This window comes from Epinephelus lanceolatus, chromosome 3 (genome assembly GCF_041903045.1).
Source record: "Epinephelus lanceolatus isolate andai-2023 chromosome 3, ASM4190304v1, whole genome shotgun sequence".
Classification (NCBI taxonomy): domain Eukaryota; kingdom Metazoa; phylum Chordata; class Actinopteri; order Perciformes; family Serranidae; genus Epinephelus; species Epinephelus lanceolatus.
The window spans coordinates 51,363,430-51,385,516 of NC_135736.1; the positions used below are offsets into that span (position 1 = coordinate 51,363,430).

The window sequence follows — 22,087 nt, forward strand, 5'->3', positions numbered from 1 at the left end:
ACGTACCAATGTACTTCCAATGTGTTCTCGTACCCAGTACTTGTACTCAGTATACTCAGTGCTTATATTCAGTACTTATACTCAATACTTATCCTTAGTACTTTTACTCAGCACTTAAACTCAGTACTTATACTCAGTATACTCAGTACTTATACTCAGTATACTCAGTCAGTTACGACCCGGCTCTGAGGCTGCAACCAGCAACGAGAGCAGAGAAGGGATCAGTGCCAAATAGTGCTTAGTTTATTAATTAAAGTAAAACAAAAGAAGGCAAAAAGGTCCATTTCAGCGACCAGCTGTGTAGGAGCACTGTGCCCCACGGATAGAACACGTGTGGAGGTACAGTGGCGGACACGAGGAATCTGAGGAAGGAGGGATATATTGTAGAGCACATCACCAAGCCCAAGTGCAGATCATCACCTGATGACGACGACCCCACCTCAGACCAGAGCCTGCCAGAAGACAACAGCACACAGTACGGCAGCACCACACAGAGGAGTGGAGGTGTCGTCACACTCCCCCCCTTAAAAAGAGGTTTCCAGCAGGAAAACCGACAACCGCTCACTTGCATCAACTTCACGACAAATGAAATCTACAAATCAGACCTATACATATCCAGATATAATATTTTCAAAAACATAAAGGAACACCGCTAAACTAATCCCACCACCAGATGGAAAACTGTACTGACCATTTGCAATGCAATTCCCCACCAGCCAACCATTTAAGAGTGACAGACAAGAAAAATAGTAGGCCAGAGCGGTTAACACAGTCAGACAAAAGATACCTAAGAGCACGGAGCTCTGGACAAGGCATCGGCCACGACATTATCTGAGCCTTTGATGTGGTGGATGTCCAAGCAATAAGACTATAAATACAGCATCCAATGCATCAACCTGCGATTAGGGCAATGAACTGAGTGTAGGAAGGTTAGCGGGTTGTGATCAGTGTACACCATCAGAGGAACTGTCGAACCCACATAAACATCAAAGTGCTGCAGCGCCCAGATGAGCGCAAGGGTCTCCTTCTCAATCACAGAGTAGTTTAACTGGAAAGAATTGAACTTTTTTGAGTAAAAACTCACAGGACGATATACACCTCTATCATCTACCTGAAGCAGCACGGCTCCCGCCCCCACATCACTCGTGTGCACATGCAGTGTAAAAGGTCGATCCATGCGAGGAGCTGCAAGGACAAGAGATGAACACAAAACAGACTTGATGTTCTCAAAGGCCTGCTGACACAAGGGTGACAAAACGAAACCGGTGTCCCCCTTCAACAAATCAGTCAAGGGTGCTACCACAGTGGAAAAGTTCTTGCAAAAACTGCGGTAGTATCCCACCAAACCAAGAAAACGCTGCAGCTCTTACTTCGTGGAGGGAACAGGATACTTCTTAACGGCACTCACTTTAGCCTGGACAGCACACACGTTCCCCTGCCCCACAACCTTACCAAGATAGATGACCGAGGCCCTGGCAAACTCACACTTTGCCAGGTTTACCGTCAGACGTGCCTCACTCAGATGATCGAACAGTGCTTCTCCTCTGAAACATGGTAAAACCGCTGACGAATGGGCTGCACATCACCCACCTCTATGTCATGCTCTACCAGATGAGTTCGACCCGGCGTATCCCCAAACAAACCCAGATAGCTGTAAGTGAGAGTAGACAACTCAGTGCTTCTTTCCTCAGACAGATGACCAAACAAGGACTCAAGTTTGCACAGTGTCTCAGAATTCCTCAGCCGGCCACGCAACAAGCTTTTCATCCGGTGCTATCCTCCCCACCAGAAAACTGACCCCCAACTGCTGCTACTGCGGACAACGGTTTAACCTCAAATTTGGACCGAGGCAGAGGACCAACACAATCAACAATTAAGTGCTCAAACGGCTGGCCAATCGCTGGAGTGAGGCAAAGCGGAGCAGGACTTACAACCTGAGAAACAGACAACAATGAGTCAGGGACACTTACATCAACCTCACTCACCTCTTCACCCTGCTGAGGCTCCCCCTGCTCACGACTCATAGCCCGCGTCACAACGCAAGCTGTAAACACTTCAGGGAAGTGCTGCGCAATATCTACGTTACCAGCCACAATGGGTAAAAATGACACAATGGGAGGCGGTGGACTCCCGGCCCACACACAGTTGCCGGCCAGACCATTCCCAAGGACAACATCCACCCCTTCTATAGGCAGTGCAAGACGTACCCTGATGGAGACCACCCTGCACTAAACCACAATCTAGAATAAGAGAATGCACTGGAACAGGCTTAACAATCAATCCCATACCCCACATCAGGACAAAGTCTCCTGTTTCAGTGTTCTCAGCAAATGGTAACACAGAGCTCAAAATGTAGGAATCATGTGCAGCAGTATGTCTTAACATTTTTACCAGTACCGTAGTGTTACCTCTGACCAGCGACACATAACCATCAGACATGAACGCTGAGAAGTCAGGCTTCTCTCGATCCTTCAGCTGCTGAGGAGGAGAGACAACAGAGGCTCCACAGACACAGCACAAACACCAGAGGTACCCTGGCCCCCACTGTTCCCCCGACAAGCATTAGCTTTGGGACAATCAAGGCAAGGCAAGGCAAGTTTATTTGTAGAGCACAGTTCGTACACAAAGTGATTCAAAGTGCTTTACAGAACAAGAAAATGCATTAAAATCACAATACAAAATAAAAACATAAATAATCATTATAAAATAAATTTTAAAAGAGAAGAGTGCAGATAAGATCCTTTCAGTCATATGCACAGTGAAATAGAGCTGTTTTGAGCCTAGATTTGAACATTGTCAGAGTAGAGGCCTGTCTCACATCTTCAGAAAGACTGTTCCAGATTTTAGCTGCATAAAACTGGAATCCTGATTCCCCATGTTTAGTCCTGACTCTGGGCACCAGCAGGAGGCCGGTCCCTGAGGTCCTCAGAGTCCGAGATGGTTCATATGGCACTAACATGTCAGAGACGTACTTTGGTGCTAGGCCGTGGAGAGACTTGTACACAAGCAGAGCTGCTTTAAAGTCTATTCTCTGAGCCACAGGAAGCCAGTGTAGAGACCTGAGCACAGGACTAATGTGCTCGTACTTCCTGGTTCTGGTCAGGACCCGAGCAGCAGCATTCTGGATGTACTGCAGCTGTCTTATGGCCCGTTTGGAGAGGCCAGTGAGCAGGCCGTTACAATAGTCTAACCTACTAGAGACAAATGCATGGATAAGTCTCTCCAAGTCAGGTTTAGACACTGTACCTTTGATTTTGGCAATGTTTTTTAGATGGTAAAAAGCTGCTGATGTTATTGATTTGATGTGGCTGTTAAAGTTCAAGTCTGAGTCCATTATTACCCCGAGATTTCTAACCTGATTTGTAGGTTTTAGAGAGAGAGACTGGAGGTGACTGCTGACACTTTCTCTTTGTTTCTGTGGACCAAATACAATGACTTCAGTCTTGTCTGAATTTAGCTGGAGAAAGTTGTTTTGCATCCACACACTGACCTGTTGGATGCAGTGACAGAGTGAATCCACTGGTCCATATTCACCTGCTGTCAGTGAGACATAGATCTGAGTGTCGTCTGCATAATTGTGGTAGGACACATTATTACTTTGTATTAACTGGCCTCAAGGCAGCATGTAGAGATTGAACAGAAGGGGTCCCAGGATTGACCCTTGGGGCACCCCACAGGTCAAGGCCATGTGGTCTGGAGACACAGTTACCAATTTCAACAAAGTACTTCCTGTCTTCTAGATAGGACTTCAACCAATTTAGGGCAGTGCCAGAGATGCCCACCCATTCCTCTAGTCTCTGTGAAAGGATCTCATGATCGACAGTGTCAAAAGCAGCACTCAGATCTAGCAGGACTAAAACTGAGACTTTGCCTGCGTCAGTGTTCAGGCGGATGTCATTTGTCACCTTAATAAGAGCGGTCTCAGTGCTGTGATGGGGTCTAAAACCTGACAGGAAAACATCAAAGCAGTTGTTCATTAGGAGAAAGTCAGTAAGCTGTTGGTAAACAACTTTCTCAAGGACTTTGCCTAAAAACGGCAGATTTGAAATGGGCCGGTAATTGTTCAGTACTGTGGCATCAAGACTGCTCTTCTTTAGGAGAGGCTTTATGACCGCAGTTTTCAAGGCCTTTGGGAATGTTCCAGATTGTAGTGACATGTTAACTATGTGAGCGAGTGGTGGTAACAAACTGCTCAGCACAGACTTTAGAAATCTAGTGGTTAACACATCAAGGCAGCATGTAGATGAACTCAGACTGGTGATGATCTCTTGATGATCTCTCTCTCTTTTAACCTTCACAGGGGCAATGGTGTCCAGAACATTCAAAACACTCGAAGTAACAGAGTTCAACAAATCATCAACATTAGAACATGAGGCATTTTCAAAGTTTATCATTTCCATGAGCAGAGCACCTGTGCTGGTATTTATATGTCTCCTCCGAACAACTGCAGGACCAGCCGGTGGTTTGGGAGGAACAGACAGGTCAAAGAAGACACAGAAATGATCAGACAGAGCAACATCAACCACATTGACGTTTGAAATATTAACCCCCTTTGTAATGAGCAGGTCCAGAGTGTGCTGCGCTCTGCTGTGGGTGGGCTCACACACATGCTGAGTCAGGCCAAAGGTTTGAAGGACAGCACTGAGCTCTTTAGCATTTCTGTCACAGACATTATCCACATGTACATTAAAATCACCTGTAATGACCAAACCATCAAAGTCTGTGCATACAATTGAAAGCATCCTGGTAAAATCATCAATAAAACTTTGACGGTGTTGGGGAGGCTTGTATATAACTACATAGAGTATGGACGGAGATTGTTTTAGCTCCATTTTAAAGGATACATACTCAAATGATGAAAACACCCCAAATGACAACCTGTGCATAACCATATGATCTCTAAATATTGCACAGACACCTCCACCCTTTTTGTTTTCTCGTGTTTCAGATTCAAATTTGTAGTTGGGTGGAGCTGATTCCGTTAGAACAGCATTACCTGTGTTTTTGTCAAGCCATGTTTCAGTTAAAAACATAAAATCAAGATTATACAAAGAGATCAAATTATTAATTAAAAATGATTTGTTAGACAAGGATCTGACATTAAGCACAGCAAGTTTCAGATTAGTTTCAGTAGGACTGGACATTATCTTCTTACAAGGGATATGGATTAAATTTCTCTGATTGGACAGTCTAACTGTCCTTCTGTAATCTGGTCTATGTGGTGTGGCTGTAGATATAGCACTAGGGGAGAATATTATCTCACAGGGCCCCAGCTTGATACTACCTTTATCATGGCTGTAAGTTCTGGGACAGCAGAGGCCCTGTGCATCCTAGCTCTTAGGGATACCAGCTCTGGGGGCAGGCAGGGGAGGACAAGCAGGGGGAAGTTTGGGTGATGGACCAGATGAAAACCGAGGGGGAGGAGCTGGGGGAGCTTTAGTTTGTGAAGCAAGAGAGTTGAAGCTCCTGTGTGACTTGAGGGGCACAGTTTTATACGGGGAAGAGTTCAGCATAGTTGGTGATAGAAGTCTTGACCTTGCTATATTAGGGGTGAGGGGAACCATCTTAATCCCTGATTTGATCAGGCTTTCAAGATGGTTGGGAAGGCCCATGGGGGAAGGTGGGGATGAAAAGGAGAGGGAGAGGGACAAGTCTCTAGAGGGGGTAGATGTGGCAGGGGGGGCCCAGGGCTGGTCTGTGGGTAGAGGAGGTGATGGGGGTGCTGCCGGGTCTGAAACTTCTGCTGGGGCCGTCACAGACGAGTCCAAGGCCTGTGATGAGGGCCCGGGGGGAGGTGAAACCGATGGCGGGCCTGAAACCTTCGCTGGGGCCATCACAGACGAGTCCAAGGCCTGTGATGAGGGCCCGGGGGGAGGTGGAAACGATTGGCGGGCCTGAATCCTTCACTGGGGGCAGTGGAGGCTGTTGTGGTGCTGGAGCTGAATCCTTCGCTGGGGGTGGTGGAGGCTGTCGTGGTGCAGCTGGTGCTGAAACACTGGCTCGGTCTCTGGCTTCTGTGACAGAGATGCTTCTCTCGGTCCTCTTTTCTCTCACTGGTTGCTCAGGACCCTGTCCCGGCCCATACTGATGCCTTAGAGCGTGGAGGAGGTGTTCCGTCAGCACTCTCCTCCCACCTCTGCACAGGTGTGGGCCCTTTCCCTTGAACAGGTCCTCTCGTTTCCAGAACAGATAAAAGTTCTCCATGTAATGCAATTCTCTGTGCACACACTGTTTGGACAGCCATGTGTTCAGCTGAAGCAGCCGGCTGAACTTGTTTATCTTCCTGTCTATGTTTGGAAGAGGTCCACTAATGAATGCCTTGACCTCCACTTTATCAAGCTCCTTGAAGAACTTAGTGAAATCCCTTTTCAAGACTTCAGTCTGTTCCTTTCTGATGTCCACTGCACCCACGTGCACGATCAGCTGTTTGACTCCTCGGTGTGTAGACAAAACTTTTGGGAGGAGTGTTATTATCTCAGAGACAGTGGCACTGGGCTAGCAGCATGTTTGAATTCTTCCGTGGTTTATGCCACTAATAGCACCGTCTCCTATCAGCAGCGTATCTCTGACCTTGACATTTGGTCCAGATTGTCTGTCTGCCTGCTGTCTTTTGCCGACTTTATGGCTCCAGTTTCGTGAAGATAATCCATTTTCTCTTTGTTCGTTAGAAACATTAAATTCAGTCTCTGACAGTGGCAAAAATCTGTTTGTAAGCTGTATTTTGGGTGATGTTACGTAGGTATTAACATTGTCTCTCATCACACCAAGTTCTCTCCAGGTTGAGGCATTTTGGTCTTTACAGAGTTTTGGAAAAGACACAGTATCACTCAGGTTTAAGATGAAAGTAGTAGGTTTTTCACCCTTTTTACTGAAAGTAACTGTGGGCTTCTTACCACCGGATGTCACTGGGAGCGTCTTGTGAAGCCCTTTTTCAGATTCTAAAGCAAAAATCCGTGCTTGTAGCTCATTCATTTCTTGTTGATATCTCCGACAGCGTTCACAGAAGGAATTTGTTTGGTTTCTTCCCCCGGACATGCTGCTGGCTCGTCAGATCGGTTAAAAATATAAAAATGTTCTTCAAAGTCTTGGTTTACTTAAAATAATTCATGAAATGATGGATATAGATTTTTTCCAGGATTTGTAGAAGGAGTAAAACGATTAAAAAGCAGAGTAAAGAAGGAAGCAGGCTGGAGCAAGCAGGAAAGCGTCTGCACTCTTCAGAAGCAGGAAGCTTTCCAGCTTTTCAGTGACCTCTACCCTTACAGAAGTGAAATTTTTTAAGAGTCGAACTGCAACTTAGCCCGTGTAGAATACTCAGACTTACCATGGTGTGGACGCTGTTTCTCTTCCCACTTACCCACAGCATGATAGGCACCACCACCCTCAGGAGCCCTGAACTCACCACGGTGGGTCAGCACATAGTCATCAGCCAGTGCAGTGGCCTCAGCTGCAGTCTTCACTTTGTGCTCACTGATGTAGACTGCAATGTGACTGGGTACAGAATTTTTAAATTGCTCCAAAACAACCAAATCACATAAGGCATCAAAGGTACTGACTCCTAAAGCAGTGCACCACTGGCTGAAAAGGGTGACCAAATCCCTGGCAAACTCAACGTGACTCTGCTTACCAGACTTCTCCCAGGTCCTCAGGAACTAAGGCTTTCAACACAGCCTCTTTGACTCTCAAATAAACCTTGCTTTCAGCCACTGACAGGGCTGAATAGGCCTCCTGAGCTTTACCTGTTAACACACACTGTAACAAAAGGGTACGTTCAGAATCAGACCAACCCCTGCTCTCAGCCACACATTCAAACAAAGAGAAAAAAGTATCTGGGCACCGTTCACCAAACTGAGGAACTAACCGCAGATTACTGGCAACATCAAATGAAGAAAAGGATCCACCAGCAGAGCCAGAGGCATGAACAGGACCACCAGTATGCAGACTCAACCTCCGCTCTTCCATCTCAAACCTCTTAAGCTCAGCCTCTCTCCTCAGCCTCTCCACTGCTAACTTCTCCATCTCTGTCTGCAGGAGCAACAATTCCCTCCTCTTCTCAAAAGACAAATTAGCCTCGCCACAGCCAGACACCTCAATGCTGTCCACAGGTCCAGCAGCATGTGTATTAGGACTGAAAAAATCCTGGTCAGTCAGATTAGCTCCGATAATGTTTTTGACGTTTTCTTTCATCCTCTTATCACCAACATCAAAGTTAAAATACTCTGCAATCCGGATCAATTATTCACGTGAGCAGCCCTCCAGCAGCTCCTCTGATGGTGCTCTCAAAAACTCGTCTACACTTGCCATGCTCACTATAACTCACTTACCTATACACAGTCAATCAGTCACAAAAAAAAAAAAACACTTGGCACATCGAGCTCACCCAGCCCGTCACCCAGCCCAAACGTCAACGCGGCAAAGTCCCTCTAACTGCCTGCCCAGATCGAGCTAAACTCCCCCCTAGTCTTCAGGCGCTTGTTGCGGTGGGTATTTATGTACTAATTACTGCAAACCCGATGAAGCAACCAACAATTGGCGACTCCACTGCAGCCTCGGCTGTGCTCCTGAGTGTATAGCTCCAACTACGTTCACACCACATTAACACCGCCCCACACGAACTCCAAAAGGGAATCCGTGCTAAGCCTAACAGGGACAAAACCACTGGCAACTACAACAGCTGTACCGGACCGCTGAACTCACTGCCACAAATTTACCAACAGCACATCAACTCTGGCTCCCAAACAAACAACAGCTTCACTGAAAAGACCAAAAAACAAACACTGTGCGCTGACATCACATCACGCTACAGTCACACCCGGCTTCATTCATAAAACCGACGAGCCCCCATCTGTTACGACCCGGCTCTGAGGCTGCAACCAGAAAAGAGAGCAGAAAAGGGATCAGTGCCAAATAGTGCTTAGTTTATTAATTAAAATAAAACAAAAGAAGGCAAAAAGGTCCATTTCAGCGACCAGCTGTGTAAGAGCACCATGCCCCACGGATGGAACGCGTGTGGAGATACAGCGGCGGACATGAGGAATCTGAGGAAGGAGGGATATATTGTAGAGCACATCACCGGGCCCAGGTGCAGCTACAAGTAGTACATATACTCAGTATACTCAGTACTTATACTCAGTACTCATACTCAGTGTACTTAGTACCCATACTCAGTACTTATATAGTCAGTATACTCAATACTTATACTCAGTATACTCAGTTCTTATACGCAGTTCTTATATTCAGTACTTATAGTCAGTATAATCAGTACTTATACTCAGTATACTCAGTTCTTATACTCAGTACCTATAGTCAGTACTCATACCAGTAGGTCCTGGCGGTGTCCACCCTGCGGGTGGGGGACATTGGACAGGAGGGACAAACACCCTAACAGAATGTGTCTCTGTGCATCCAGACTGCAGGACAGGTTACCTGGAGCTGTTAGAAGAACCAAAGCTGAGTGACCATACCCACCTACACACTGATGCTCCTCCCCCTCCTCTGATTGGTCGGTTTGTCATTGCCTCTCCAGCTGTAATAAAATCCTCACTGATGAGACACTGTGAAACTGTTTGTTTTTACTTCTGTTTTACATGAAAGGAAATCTTGTCAATCAATCAATCAATCAATCAATCAATTTTATTTATAAAGCCCAATATCACAAATCACAATTTGCCTCACAGGGCTTTACAGCATATGACATCCCTCTGTCCTTAGGACCCTCACAGCTGATCAGGAAAAACTCCCCCAAAAAACCCTTTAACAGGGAAAAAATGACGGCGCTTGACCATTTAGAGCTTTATAAGTTAACAGTAGGATTTTAAATTCAATTCTGGATTTTACAGGGAGCCAGTGCAGAGAAGCTAAAACAGGAGAAATATGATCTCGTTTCTTAGTTCCTGTTAGTACACGTGCTGCTGCATTCTGAATTAACTGGAGAGTTTTTAAGGACTTACTAGAGCTACATGATAATTGAGATTTACAGTAATCCAGCCTAGAGGTAACAAAAGTGTGGAGCAATTTTTCTGCATCTTTCGGGTCAGGATAGGCCTAATTTTCGCAATATTACACAGATGAAAAAATGCAGTTCGTGAGGTTTGTTTTAAATGAGAATTAAAAGAAATCTTGATCAAATGTTACTCTGGGGTTTCTTACAGTAGTGCTAGAGGCCAGAGCAATGCCATCTAGAGAAACTATGTCATCAGATAAAGAGTCTCTGAGTTGTTTGGGGCCAAGAACAATAACTTCAGTTTTGTCTGAATTTAACATCAGGAAATTGGTGCTCATCCAGGTTTTTATGTCTTTAAGGCAGTTATGGAGTTTAGTTAATTGATTACTTTCTTCTGGCTTCATAGATAAATACAACTGTGTATCATCCGCATAACAATGGAAATTTACAGAGTGATTTCTAATGATGTTTCCTAAAGGAAGCATATATAGAGTAAATAGGATTGGTCCGAGCACAGAACCTTGCGGAACTCCAAAACAAACTTTAGTATGTAAGGATGATTCATCGTGAATGTGGACAAACTGAAAATGATCAGATAAATAAGATTTAAACCAGCTTAGTGAGACCAGCTTGTCTGAGCTCCGCCTTTAGGAGGCAGATCTGAAGTCTGGCCTTGGTTTGCTGTAGTTTGGTGAGAGTCAGTTGTTCCTCTGCCAGACGAATCTGTACTTCTGCCCTTTCAGTCTCTTTTTGCAGAAGTGCCTTGTAATCATCATCTTTGTTTGATGAAGGGCACTTCAAGCCTTTCCTCTGAGATCCTGTGGCAACTACTGCTGGCTCTACCAGTGAAGATCCAGCTTCTTCCTCAGTAATAGAGCTGAGATTCAACATAAATGTGCTCTCTGGATCAGCCTCAGGAGGAACTGGCTGACTCTCCTCCTCAATCCCCGGCTCGACATCCCCTACAACACCTTGAATACCATGCAGAGCTTGCGACTTCTCACCTCCAATGATGTCGAGGACCACATCTGTGTAATCTCCCCTCTTAAAGGGCTTGTTGCCTGTTTGTGGGTTTTTGGCTTCAGTATGGTCCTTTGTTGCCCTGGCCTTAAGATACTTCCATCGAAATTTTATTTGGTCTGTGGTCCTCCTCTGGCCAGACCCTATGGCATTCACATTTTCGGTGATTAAAATCCAAACATCATTTTTCTTTTTGTTGGTATCTCCACCCTTAGCAGAATTAAAACGTCCCACTATTGTGTCATAATGGCACCTAACACCCTCTAGTAGTGCATTGGTTTCGGCAGCAGTGAAATTACAACTTCTTGAGTCCATGGTTCCATTGCTTTACTATAGTGACCATTGTTCAACATTTATAGGCCTTGGGTCCGATTGCCTCAATTGAACACAAGCCAAAACTAATCAGTCATAATGGGTGTGTTTGAAAAGACCAATTACACAGCCATTTAAATCAGCCTTTCTCAGAGGATTCACAGAGAGGGTCACAGAGAGACAGTGAAATGGCAGGTGTTGTCCACCGCCACCACCACTTTGCTAGGAGAGGATACCGTCAAAGGGTGTATGTTGAGCGTACCAAACCACTGGAGCAATACACCACTGAGGAGCTGTATGCCTGGTTTCGCTTTGGGAAGGCTGATATTGAGTACCTTGTGAGCCTTCTCTGGCCAAAACTACAACACAGAACCCAAAGGAGTCACGGTCTGTCTGTGGAAGACCAGATCCTCATTGATCTCCGATTTTATGCATGTGGGACTTTCTACCAAGTTGTTGGTGACTATATGGGAGTGGCGAAATCAGCTGTGTGTGATGTGGTGAAAGATGTGTCAATTGCACTGGCCAGCCTGGTCAGTGAATTTGTTTCTTTTCCAAAGGACAACCAGATTGCCTAGGCCAAGCGCAGCTTTTTTATTTTGGGGAATATGCCCAATACTATTGGAGCAATCGACTGCACACATGCGGAACCACAGAAAGCATGCAACATAACCCTTGCCTGTATTGTCCTGCACAACATCGCTACCAAGCGCAATGTCCTCGCTGACAATGATGCACCTGAGCCCCTTGGAGACCCTGACCAACATCCTGCATTCTGCCAGAACGAGCAAACAGGACGTGCAACAAGGGACGCAATAGTTAGACACTATTTCTGATTTGGATTTGTTTTGGATTTCAAAAAGCAGTGATGCCATTGCCATTGCTTTGTTATTCTGTTTTATCATTGCATGCATCACTAAAAAATAATCTGAAAACGAAACAAAAATATTTTTGATTGTGATGAACATACATTAATTAGTGACAGAATTAAATATATTATTTGTGGTCAATATTGACAGCTGTTTGGGGGATTATTTTATGAGGCCAAACTCTTTCTACTTTGCTGTAGGCCTATACTGAAAGGCTGAATACGTTATAGCCTACCTAATCACTGTAGCCTGACGGATGAACAAATCAAATTAAAACCTTATGAATAAATAGGATATCTTGTAGGCTATACTGCATGATCCAAATATAGTATTATTTGGTACAATTTTAAAGTTCCATTACATTTTGGGCCTGAAATCCACGCTGAATCCACCCTTCTGATGGGATCAGTTTAATCCAGATTTTTTGGATCACAGTGATCCCAATCCTACTAAAAAAATCTGAAAAACCCAAACTAAAGGTTTGATCCGGATCAAAACCAAGATTGGATTACGTGATCTAATCCTATTACGTAATCCGTTTTTTCTTTTGAAAAACCCATTTTCAAGATTTGATCCAATCCGTTATCCAAAATCCGACCGGATTACTTTTGAAAAACCGGGCCCAGAGGATCAGATCGGTATTTAATCCAGAGGATCAGTTCAGTGTTAAATCAAATTTAATGTAATGTATTGAAACATGTAATTAAATGGTATTGGAACATTTTATTAAACTTTGTTAAATGTCCCAGTCATCCTGAGGACACAGGATGTTACACAGTGGTTTGACTGGTTAAAGGAGCTCTTGCTGGGCGATGTCTCGTCCTGTCATTAATCATTGACACTAATCAGAGCTGATAGTGTTGATTGGAGCTGCTGTTAATAATTGATGAGTTTGTTGCTGTAAAAGAGAACAAAAAGACAAAAAAAAAAAAACAATAAAGATTTATTTATTTTTAAAGATATTTTTATATTTTATTTAGAATTAATTAAAGGAATCATTTATTTCATGTTTGTATTGAACTATTATGGAATTGTGTAAAGTTGTTTTATATTAACATTTTAAATGTTGGTGATTATAAGTGACGTCAATGCTGCAGAAATCATAGAAATCATAAATATTTAATCATTTAATATCTGATCAGAAATCAGATCCAGAAACAGTCTGATATATTTTCTTGTGTGTAACCAAACTGTGGAGCTGTTGTGTTGTCAGAAACAAAGTCCAGTGAAGTGACTGATATCAGAGGTCAAAGGTCAGACCAAGAACTGATTCTGCTGAAACTGCAGACAAGAAGTAAACGATCTGACAGAGGGAGAAATATTTCACAATTGAAGGAGCCAGCAAAAAAATATCTTGCGTTACACTAACAGAAGATTTAACAGACAGAGACACTGAAACTTTCACAGAATATATGAGTCTGACAAAGTGAAGCTGGAACTGGGTGAAACTGAGTCTAAGTAGCAGGAGCAAATTTTGACTGACAAGAAAAACCTCTGGAGAACATTGAGAGAACGTTTGGAGGCTGGGCCTCCTGTAGTCCTGAAGAACAAAGACTGAAGGTAAAATCTTTACTCTGACTGAAATGTTGTTGTTTGTATTGAAACATATTTATTCTTAGTAATCGTCTTTTGTTTATGATGTTGTGAATTTCCTTGTAAACATCAACACCTTAAATTTATTGCTGTTGGATGGATTCTTTGAGTCGTCTTTTACTTTGAAAAGTATCTGAAGTTTGAATTCCTTTATTCTTTCATTTTTAAATTGTCTAAAAGTGACGTATTTTATTTTAAAAAATGTACGTAATCGTGTTTTATTAAGAAAAACGTCTTTCTGAGGTATAATGTGTTTTATTTAGAAAGTGACGTATTTTATTTTAAATGATAACTTCTGGTTCTGACAGTTTAGATCAGAGTTTTGTCATACTGACAGGAAAAAAGTATAATAGTGAGTACTGTCGTTGTCTGTCACTCAAGAAGCTGCTTTAAATCCTCTCTGTTTCCACAGTCCATCGATCTATCAGTCCATCGATCCATCAGTCCATCAATCTATCAAAGGAAAATGGCTGTCAGCTCACCGAGAGACAAGTGAGTCCAAAACAACTTTAAAAATTGTCACTGTTCAGTTAATCTATTGCGAAATCAACAAACAAATCAATACTACAGAATGTTGTCAAACATGATCACAAGTTTCTGTTCACACCATTTAACATCTGTACAGTAATTTTATTTTGAAAACTTCTCCCTGCAGGTATTTTGGCGTCTGGCTGATTTTCTTCATACTCGGTTTGGGAACACTGCTGCCCTGGAACTTCTTCATGACTGCTACCATGGTGTGACATCACTTCCTGTCTGCTTTCTATCCACATTCTTTCTTCTGCTCTCACTCAGCTTTTATTTTGAAAGACAGAGAATTTAAACAGTTTTACATATCGAGTAAAAACAACTAAAATCGTAGCTGTCAAGTCTCACGCATTCGCCGTGAGAGTCACGCAATTGGTTGATTTCACACGGTCTCATGCCACACCTCCAATTTCTCACTCGAAAAAGTGCTGGTAGTTGTTCCACTCCTGTACGGTAGGTGGTGCGACCTCACATAACTAGGCAACTACGACCTACAATGACGAATGATGCCCTCCTGCTAGTAAGAAGAGGAAGAAGAAATATTTTACGTCTTGCATTTCTCACCTCCAGGTATGTTAGCATTTGTGTTGTGAGGGCATAGTGGATGGTGCTGGCACCCCACATACAGAGGTGATGCCTTGCTGCAGCGGTCACAGGTTCGATTCTGGCTTGCAACCATTTATTGCATGTCATTCCCCCTCTCTCTCGCCCCATTTCACTCTGCCCTATCCATTAAAGCAACTCTTACCTGTCTTGTATTTCACGCAGCACAGCAAAAAATTTGAACATCTACAACTCCAAAGTCCCATCCCCCTCCTCCATTCCGTCCATTATAGACGTAGGCATTAGCAAAGTAATGTTAGATACACGGAAGAGTAGAGCGAGTGTAACGTTACAACCAAGACAGTCAAACGCAACCGAGTTTTAAAACTCCGGAGTCAGTGATGACTGATAAGTTTTAGAGTAAGGTTACAGTGCTAACGTTAGATAGTAGAGTTAATGTTACTAGTAAGTGGAAACGCACAAGGAAGATAACGTTAATGTTTCAGAGGCTATGCTACAGTAGGCTAACATTAGCCATTAGCAACTGGATGCTGTGTTGTCATATACAGTACAGGCCAAAAGTTTGGACACACCTTCTCATTCAATGCGTTTTCTTTATTTTCATGACTATTTACATTGTAGATTCTCACTGAAGGCATCAAAACTATGAATGAACACATGTGGAGTTATGTACTTAACAAAAAAAGGTGAAATAACTGAAAACATGTTTTATATTCTAGTTTCTTCAAAATAGCCACCCTTTGCTCTGATTACTGCTTTGCACACTCTTGGCATTCTCTCCATGAGCTTCAAGAGGTAGTCACCTGAAATGGTTTTCCAACAGTCTTGAAGGAGTTCCCAGAGGTGTTTAGCACTTGTTGGCCCCTTTGCCTTCACTCTGCCGTCCAGCTCACCCCAAACCATCTGGATTGGGTTCAGGTCCGGTGACTGTGGAGGCCAGGTCATCTGCTGCAGCACTCCATCACTCTCCTTCTTGGTCAAATAGCCCTTACACAGCCTGGAGGTGTGTTTGGGGTCATTGTTCTGTTGAAAAATAAATGATCGTCCAACTAAACGCAAACCGGATGGGATGGCATGTCGCTGCAGGATGCTGTGGTAGCCATGCTGGTTCAGTGTGCCTTCAATTTTGAATAAATCCCCAACAGTGTCACCAGCAAAACACCCCCACACCATAACACCTCCTCCTCCATGCTTCACAGTGGGAACCAGGCATGTGGAATCCATCCGTTCACCTTTTCTGCGTCTCACAAAGACACGGCGGTTGGAACCAAAGATCTCAAATTTGGACTCATCAGACCAAAGCACAGATTTCCACTGGTCTAATGTCCATTCCTTGTGTTTCTTGGCCCAAACAAATCTCTTCTGCTTGTTGCCTCTCCTTAGCAGTGGTTTCCTAGCAGCTATTTGACCATGAAGGCCTGATTGGCGCAGTCTCCTCTTAACAGTTGTTCTAGAGATGGGTCTGCTGCTAGAACTCTGTGTGGCATTCATCTGGTCTCTGATCTGAGCTGCTGTTAACTTGCCATTTCTGAGGCTGGTGACTCGGATGAACTTATCCTCAGAAGCAGAGGTGACTCTTGGTCTTCCTTTCCTGGGTCGGTCCTCATGTGTGCCAGTTTCGTTGTAGCGCTTGATGGTTTTTGCGACTCCACTTGGGGACACATTTAAAGTTTTTGCAATTTTCCAGACTGACTGACCTTCATTTCTTAAAGTAATGATGGCCACTGGTTTTTCTTTAGTTAGCTGATTGGCTCTTGCCATAATATGAATTTTAACAGTTGTCCAATAGGGCTGTCGGCTGTGTATTAACCTGACTTCTGCACAACACAACTGATGGTCCCAACCCCATTGATAAAGCAAGAAATTCCACTAATTAACCCTGATAAGGCACACCTGTGAAGTGGAAACCATTTCAGGTGACTACCTCTTGAAGCTCATGGAGAGAATGCCAAGAGTGTGCAAAGCAGTAATCAGAGCAAAGGGTGGCTATTTTGAAGAAACTAGAATATAAAACATGTTTTCAGTTATTTCACCTTTTTTTGTTAAGTACATAACTCCACATGTGTTCATTCATAGTTTTGATGCCTTCAGTGAGAATCTACAATGTAAATAGTCATGAAAATAAAGAAAACCCATTGAATGAGAAGGTGTGTCCAAACTTTTGGCCTGTACTGTATAACGTTATGAACTGAACTGAACTGAACTGAACTTCTTTATTTGTCATTTTTATGGCAACATAAAAAAAAATGACATTTCGCATACCCCAAGCAAAAAGAAACAAAACATTTAAAAACAAATGTGTGCAACAAAAAAAAAGAACATAAAGTGCAAGAGTTAGATGAAAAGGGTCGACATTTCACAGTCAAAAACTCCACATCTTGAGAGCAGAACTGGGAGATCCTCTTCATATCACAGCACCATGAATTGTTTGTGTATACACCACGGAGCTTACCAGATGATGCAGTCTCCCTGTCTGCTCTGTGTAGTGTTAGCCCCATTAGCTCATAGCTCAACACCGGAGTCTGATATGTTACCATTCATCCATGTCTCAGTGAACACAAGGACACAGCAGTCCCTCACTGCTCGCTGAGTGGATCTCCACAGTCAGATGTAATTCATTTTCATGTCCAGCTAGCGGACGTTCGCCAGAAGGACGCTGGGAACAGCTGGTTTGATGGGGTTAGCGCTTACCCTAGAGCTAACCCTTCCGCTCTTCCCCTGCTCCCTCGTACTGTCACAGCGCTACTGGCGTCTCCCTGTCGGGACAGCTCCAGGCGAAACCACGGTCATCTCAGGGCGAGCTCCATGTAGCAGGCCAAGCTTGCTACACATCCTGAGCTCTCTTGGTTGAAGCGTTAGATCTCTGCAGCGGTGTCTAATGTCTGTTAGAAACTTGCGACTGTATTGCACTGAAGAATTTACTTGTTGCACCGTGTTTACTTTGCCGGTGTACACAGAAGCTGCCGCAAGCAGTGGTCATGTCACCATGTTGATTCAAACTTAGAGGCAAACTAAAAATACCTGTCCAGCAGACACTCTGCGAACATTGTGTCCCTTTTTAGCTCAAGGTGAAGCTGCATCAGTCGTCGCCATCGCTTGAAAGCAGAGCCAATGTTGACCCGAGTTTTGGCTCTTGCAACATCAACTTCTCTCTTAGTGTTAGTTTTTTCAGCAAAATTCTTTCTTTTGCCAACTGATTTCCCTGTTGGAGCGGCTGGAGATGGAAGCGGTGGTCCACATTTCTCTGCCATTGTTATGTAGAAAAGTTTATATCCACAAGCCTCCCAGTTACCAGTTTATATCCACAAGCCTCCCTGTTACTAGTTTATATCCACAAGCCTCCCAGTTACCAGTTTATATCCACAAGCCTCCCTGTTACTAGTTTATATCCACAAGTGTCCCTGTTACTAGTTTATATCCACAAGCCTCCCCGTTACAAGTTTATATCCACAAGTGTCCCTGTTACTAGTTTATATCCACAAGCCTCCCCGTTGCTAGTTTATATCCACAAGTGTCCCCTGTTACAAGTTTATATCCACAAGTGTCCCTGTTATTAGTTTATATCCACAAGCCTCCCTGTTACTAGTTTATATGCACAAGCCTCCCCGTTACAAGTTTATATCCACAAGTGTCCCTGTTACTAGTTTATATCCACAAGCCTCCCTGTTACTAGTTTATATGCACAAGCCTCCCCGTTACAAGTTTATATCCACAAGTGTCCCTGTTATTAGTTTATATCCACAAGCCTCCCTGTTACTAGTTTATATGCACAAGCCTCCCTGTTACAAGTTTATATCCACAAGCCTCCCCGTTACAAGTTTATATCCACAAGTGTCCCTGTTACTAGTTTATATCCACAGGTGTCCCTGTTATTAGTTTATATCCACAAGTGTCCCTGTTATTAGTTTATATCCACAAGCCTCCCTGTTACTAGTTTATATGCACAAGCCTCCCTGTTACAAGTTTATATCCACAAGTGTCCCTGTTACTAGTTTATATCCACAAGCCTCCCCGTTACAAGTTTATATCCACAAGTGTCCCTGTTACAAGTTTATATCCACAAGTGTCCCTGTTATTAGTTTATATCCACAAGCCTCCCTGTTACTAGTTTATATCCACAAGCCTCCCCGTTACAAGTTTATATCCACAAGTGTCCCTGTTACAAGTTTATATCCACAAGCCTCCCCGTTACAAGTTTATATCCACAAGTGTCCCTGTTACAAGTTTATATCCACAAGTGTCCCTGTTACAAGTTTATATCCACAAGCCTCCCCGTTACAAGTTTATATCCACAAGTGTCCCCGTTACAAGTTTATATCCACAAGTGTCCCTGTTATTAGTTTATATCCACAAGCCTCCCTGTTACAAGTTTATATCCACAAGCCTCCCCGTTACAAGTTTATATCCACAAGTGTCCCTGTTACAAGTTTATATCCACAAGCCTCCCCGTTACAAGTTTATATCCACAAGTGTCCCCGTTACAAGTTTATATCCACAAGTGTCCCTGTTACTAGTTTATATCCACAAGTGTCCCTGTTATTAGTTTATATCCACAAGCCTCCCTGATACTAGTTTATATGCACAAGCCTCCCTGTTACAAGTTTATATCCACAAGCCTCCCCGTTACAAGTTTATATCCACAAGTGTCCCTGTTACAAGTTTATATCCACAAGTGTCCCTGTTATTAGTTTATATCCACAAGCCTCCCTGTTACTAGTTTATATGCACAAGCCTCCCCGTTACAAGTTTATGTCCACAAGTGTCCCTGTTACTAGTTTATATCCACAAGTGTCCCTGTTACAAGTTTATATCCACAAGTGTCCCTGTTATTAGTTTATATCCACAAGCCTCCCTGTTACTAGTTTATATGCACAAGCCTCCCCGTTACAAGTTTATATCCACAAGCCTCCCCGTTACAAGTTTATATCCACAAGTGTCCCTGTTACAAGTTTATATCCACAAGTGTCCCTGTTACAAGTTTATATCCACAAGCCTCCCCGTTACAAGTTTATATCCACAAGTGTCCCCGTTACAAGTTTATATCCACAAGTGTCCCTGTTATTAGTTTATATCCACAAGCCTCCCTGTTACAAGTTTATATCCACAAGCCTCCCCGTTACAAGTTTATATCCACAAGTGTCCCTGTTACAAGTTTATATCCACAAGCCTCCCCGTTACAAGTTTATATCCACAAGTGTCCCCGTTACAAGTTTATATCCACAAGTGTCCCTGTTACTAGTTTATATCCACAAGTGTCCCTGTTATTAGTTTATATCCACAAGCCTCCCTGATACTAGTTTATATGCACAAGCCTCCCTGTTACAAGTTTATATCCACAAGCCTCCCCGTTACAAGTTTATATCCACAAGTGTCCCTGTTACAAGTTTATATCCACAAGTGTCCCTGTTATTAGTTTATATCCACAAGCCTCCCTGTTACTAGTTTATATGCACAAGCCTCCCCGTTACAAGTTTATGTCCACAAGTGTCCCTGTTACTAGTTTATATCCACAAGTGTCCCTGTTACAAGTTTATATCCACAAGTGTCCCTGTTACAAGTTTATATCCACAAGTGTCCCTGTTACTAGTTTATATCCACAAGTGTCCCTGTTACTTGTTAATATCCACAAGTGTCCCTGTTACAAGTTTATATCCACAAGTGTCCCTGTTATTAGTTTATATCCACAAGCCTCCCTGTTACAAGTTTATATCCACAAGCCTCCCTGTTACAAGTTTATATCCACAAGCCTCCCCGTTACAAGTTTATATCCACAAGTGTCCCTGTTACAAGTTTATATCCACAAGTGTCCCTGTTATTAGTTTATATCCACAAGCCTCCCTGTTACTAGTTTATATGCACAAGCCTCCCCGTTACAAGTTTATGTCCACAAGTGTCCCTGTTACTAGTTTATATCCACAAGTGTCCCTGTTACAAGTTTATATCCACAAGTGTCCCTGTTATTAGTTTATATCCACAAGCCTCCCTGTTACTAGTTTATATGCACAAGCCTCCCCGTTACAAGTTTATATCCACAAGCCTCCCCGTTACAAGTTTATATCCACAAGTGTCCCTGTTACAAGTTTATATCCACAAGTGTCCCTGTTACAAGTTTATATCCACAAGCCTCCCCGTTACAAGTTTATATCCACAAGTGTCCCCGTTACAAGTTTATATCCACAAGTGTCCCTGTTATTAGTTTATATCCACAAGCCTCCCTGTTACAAGTTTATATCCACAAGCCTCCCCGTTACAAGTTTATATCCACAAGTGTCCCTGTTACAAGTTTATATCCACAAGCCTCCCCGTTACAAGTTTATATCCACAAGTGTCCCCGTTACAAGTTTATATCCACAAGTGTCCCTGTTACTAGTTTATATCCACAAGTGTCCCTGTTATTAGTTTATATCCACAAGCCTCCCTGATACTAGTTTATATGCACAAGCCTCCCTGTTACAAGTTTATATCCACAAGCCTCCCCGTTACAAGTTTATATCCACAAGTGTCCCTGTTACAAGTTTATATCCACAAGTGTCCCTGTTATTAGTTTATATCCACAAGCCTCCCTGTTACTAGTTTATATGCACAAGCCTCCCCGTTACAAGTTTATGTCCACAAGTGTCCCTGTTACTAGTTTATATCCACAAGTGTCCCTGTTACAAGTTTATATCCACAAGTGTCCCTGTTACAAGTTTATATCCACAAGTGTCCCTGTTACTAGTTTATATCCACAAGTGTCCCTGTTACTTGTTAATATCCACAAGTGTCCCTGTTACAAGTTTATATCCACAAGTGTCCCTGTTATTAGTTTATATCCACAAGCCTCCCTGTTACAAGTTTATATCCACAAGCCTCCCTGTTACAAGTTTATATCCACAAGCCTCCCCGTTACAAGTTTATATCCACAAGCCTCCCTGTTACTAGTTTATATCCACAAGTGTCCCTGTTACTAGTTTATATCCACAAGTGTCCCTGTTGCTAGTTTATATCCACAAGTGTCCCTGTTACAAGTTTATATCCACAAGCCTCCCCGTTGCTAGTTTATATCCACAAGTGTCCCTGTTACTAGTTTATATCCACAAGTGTCCCTGTTACTTGTTAATATCCACAAGTGTCCCTGTTACAAGTTTATATCCACAAGTGTCCCTGTTATTAGTTTATATCCACAAGCCTCCCGTTACAAGTTTATATCCACAAGCCTCCCTGTTACTAGTTTATATGCACAAGCCTCCCTATTACAAGTTTATATCCACAAGCCTCC

At 43.2% G+C, this 22,087-nt stretch overlaps 2 protein-coding genes across 7 annotated transcripts in view; both read left to right on the plus strand.

The window, feature by feature from the left end:
- The window catches only part of LOC117255718 (reticulon-3-B-like), a 42,533-nt gene extending 32,971 nt beyond the window's left edge, over positions 1–9,562 (plus strand). For all 3 annotated transcript variants that reach the window (XM_078166579.1, XM_078166580.1, XM_078166581.1), the window contains exon 9: positions 9,410–9,562. In XM_078166579.1, coding sequence (XP_078022705.1) covers positions 9,410–9,458 — 49 coding nt within the window. In that variant the 3' untranslated portion in view covers positions 9,459–9,562. The remainder of the gene's footprint in view (positions 1–9,409) is intronic.
- A 3,821-nt stretch (positions 9,563–13,383) lies between these two features.
- The window catches only part of LOC117255296 (equilibrative nucleoside transporter 1-like), a 58,957-nt gene continuing 50,253 nt past the window's right edge, over positions 13,384–22,087 (plus strand). For 2 of the 4 annotated variants that reach the window (XM_033624042.2, XM_078166584.1), the window contains exons 1-3: positions 13,389–13,704; positions 14,150–14,229; positions 14,393–14,474. In XM_033624042.2, coding sequence (XP_033479933.1) covers positions 14,204–14,229; positions 14,393–14,474 — 108 coding nt within the window. In that variant the 5' untranslated portion in view covers positions 13,389–13,704; positions 14,150–14,203. Of the gene's footprint in view, positions 13,705–14,149; positions 14,230–14,392; positions 14,475–22,087 lie in introns of all 4 variants that reach the window. The other 2 variants (XM_078166585.1, XM_078166582.1) reach the window with 2 other exon arrangements.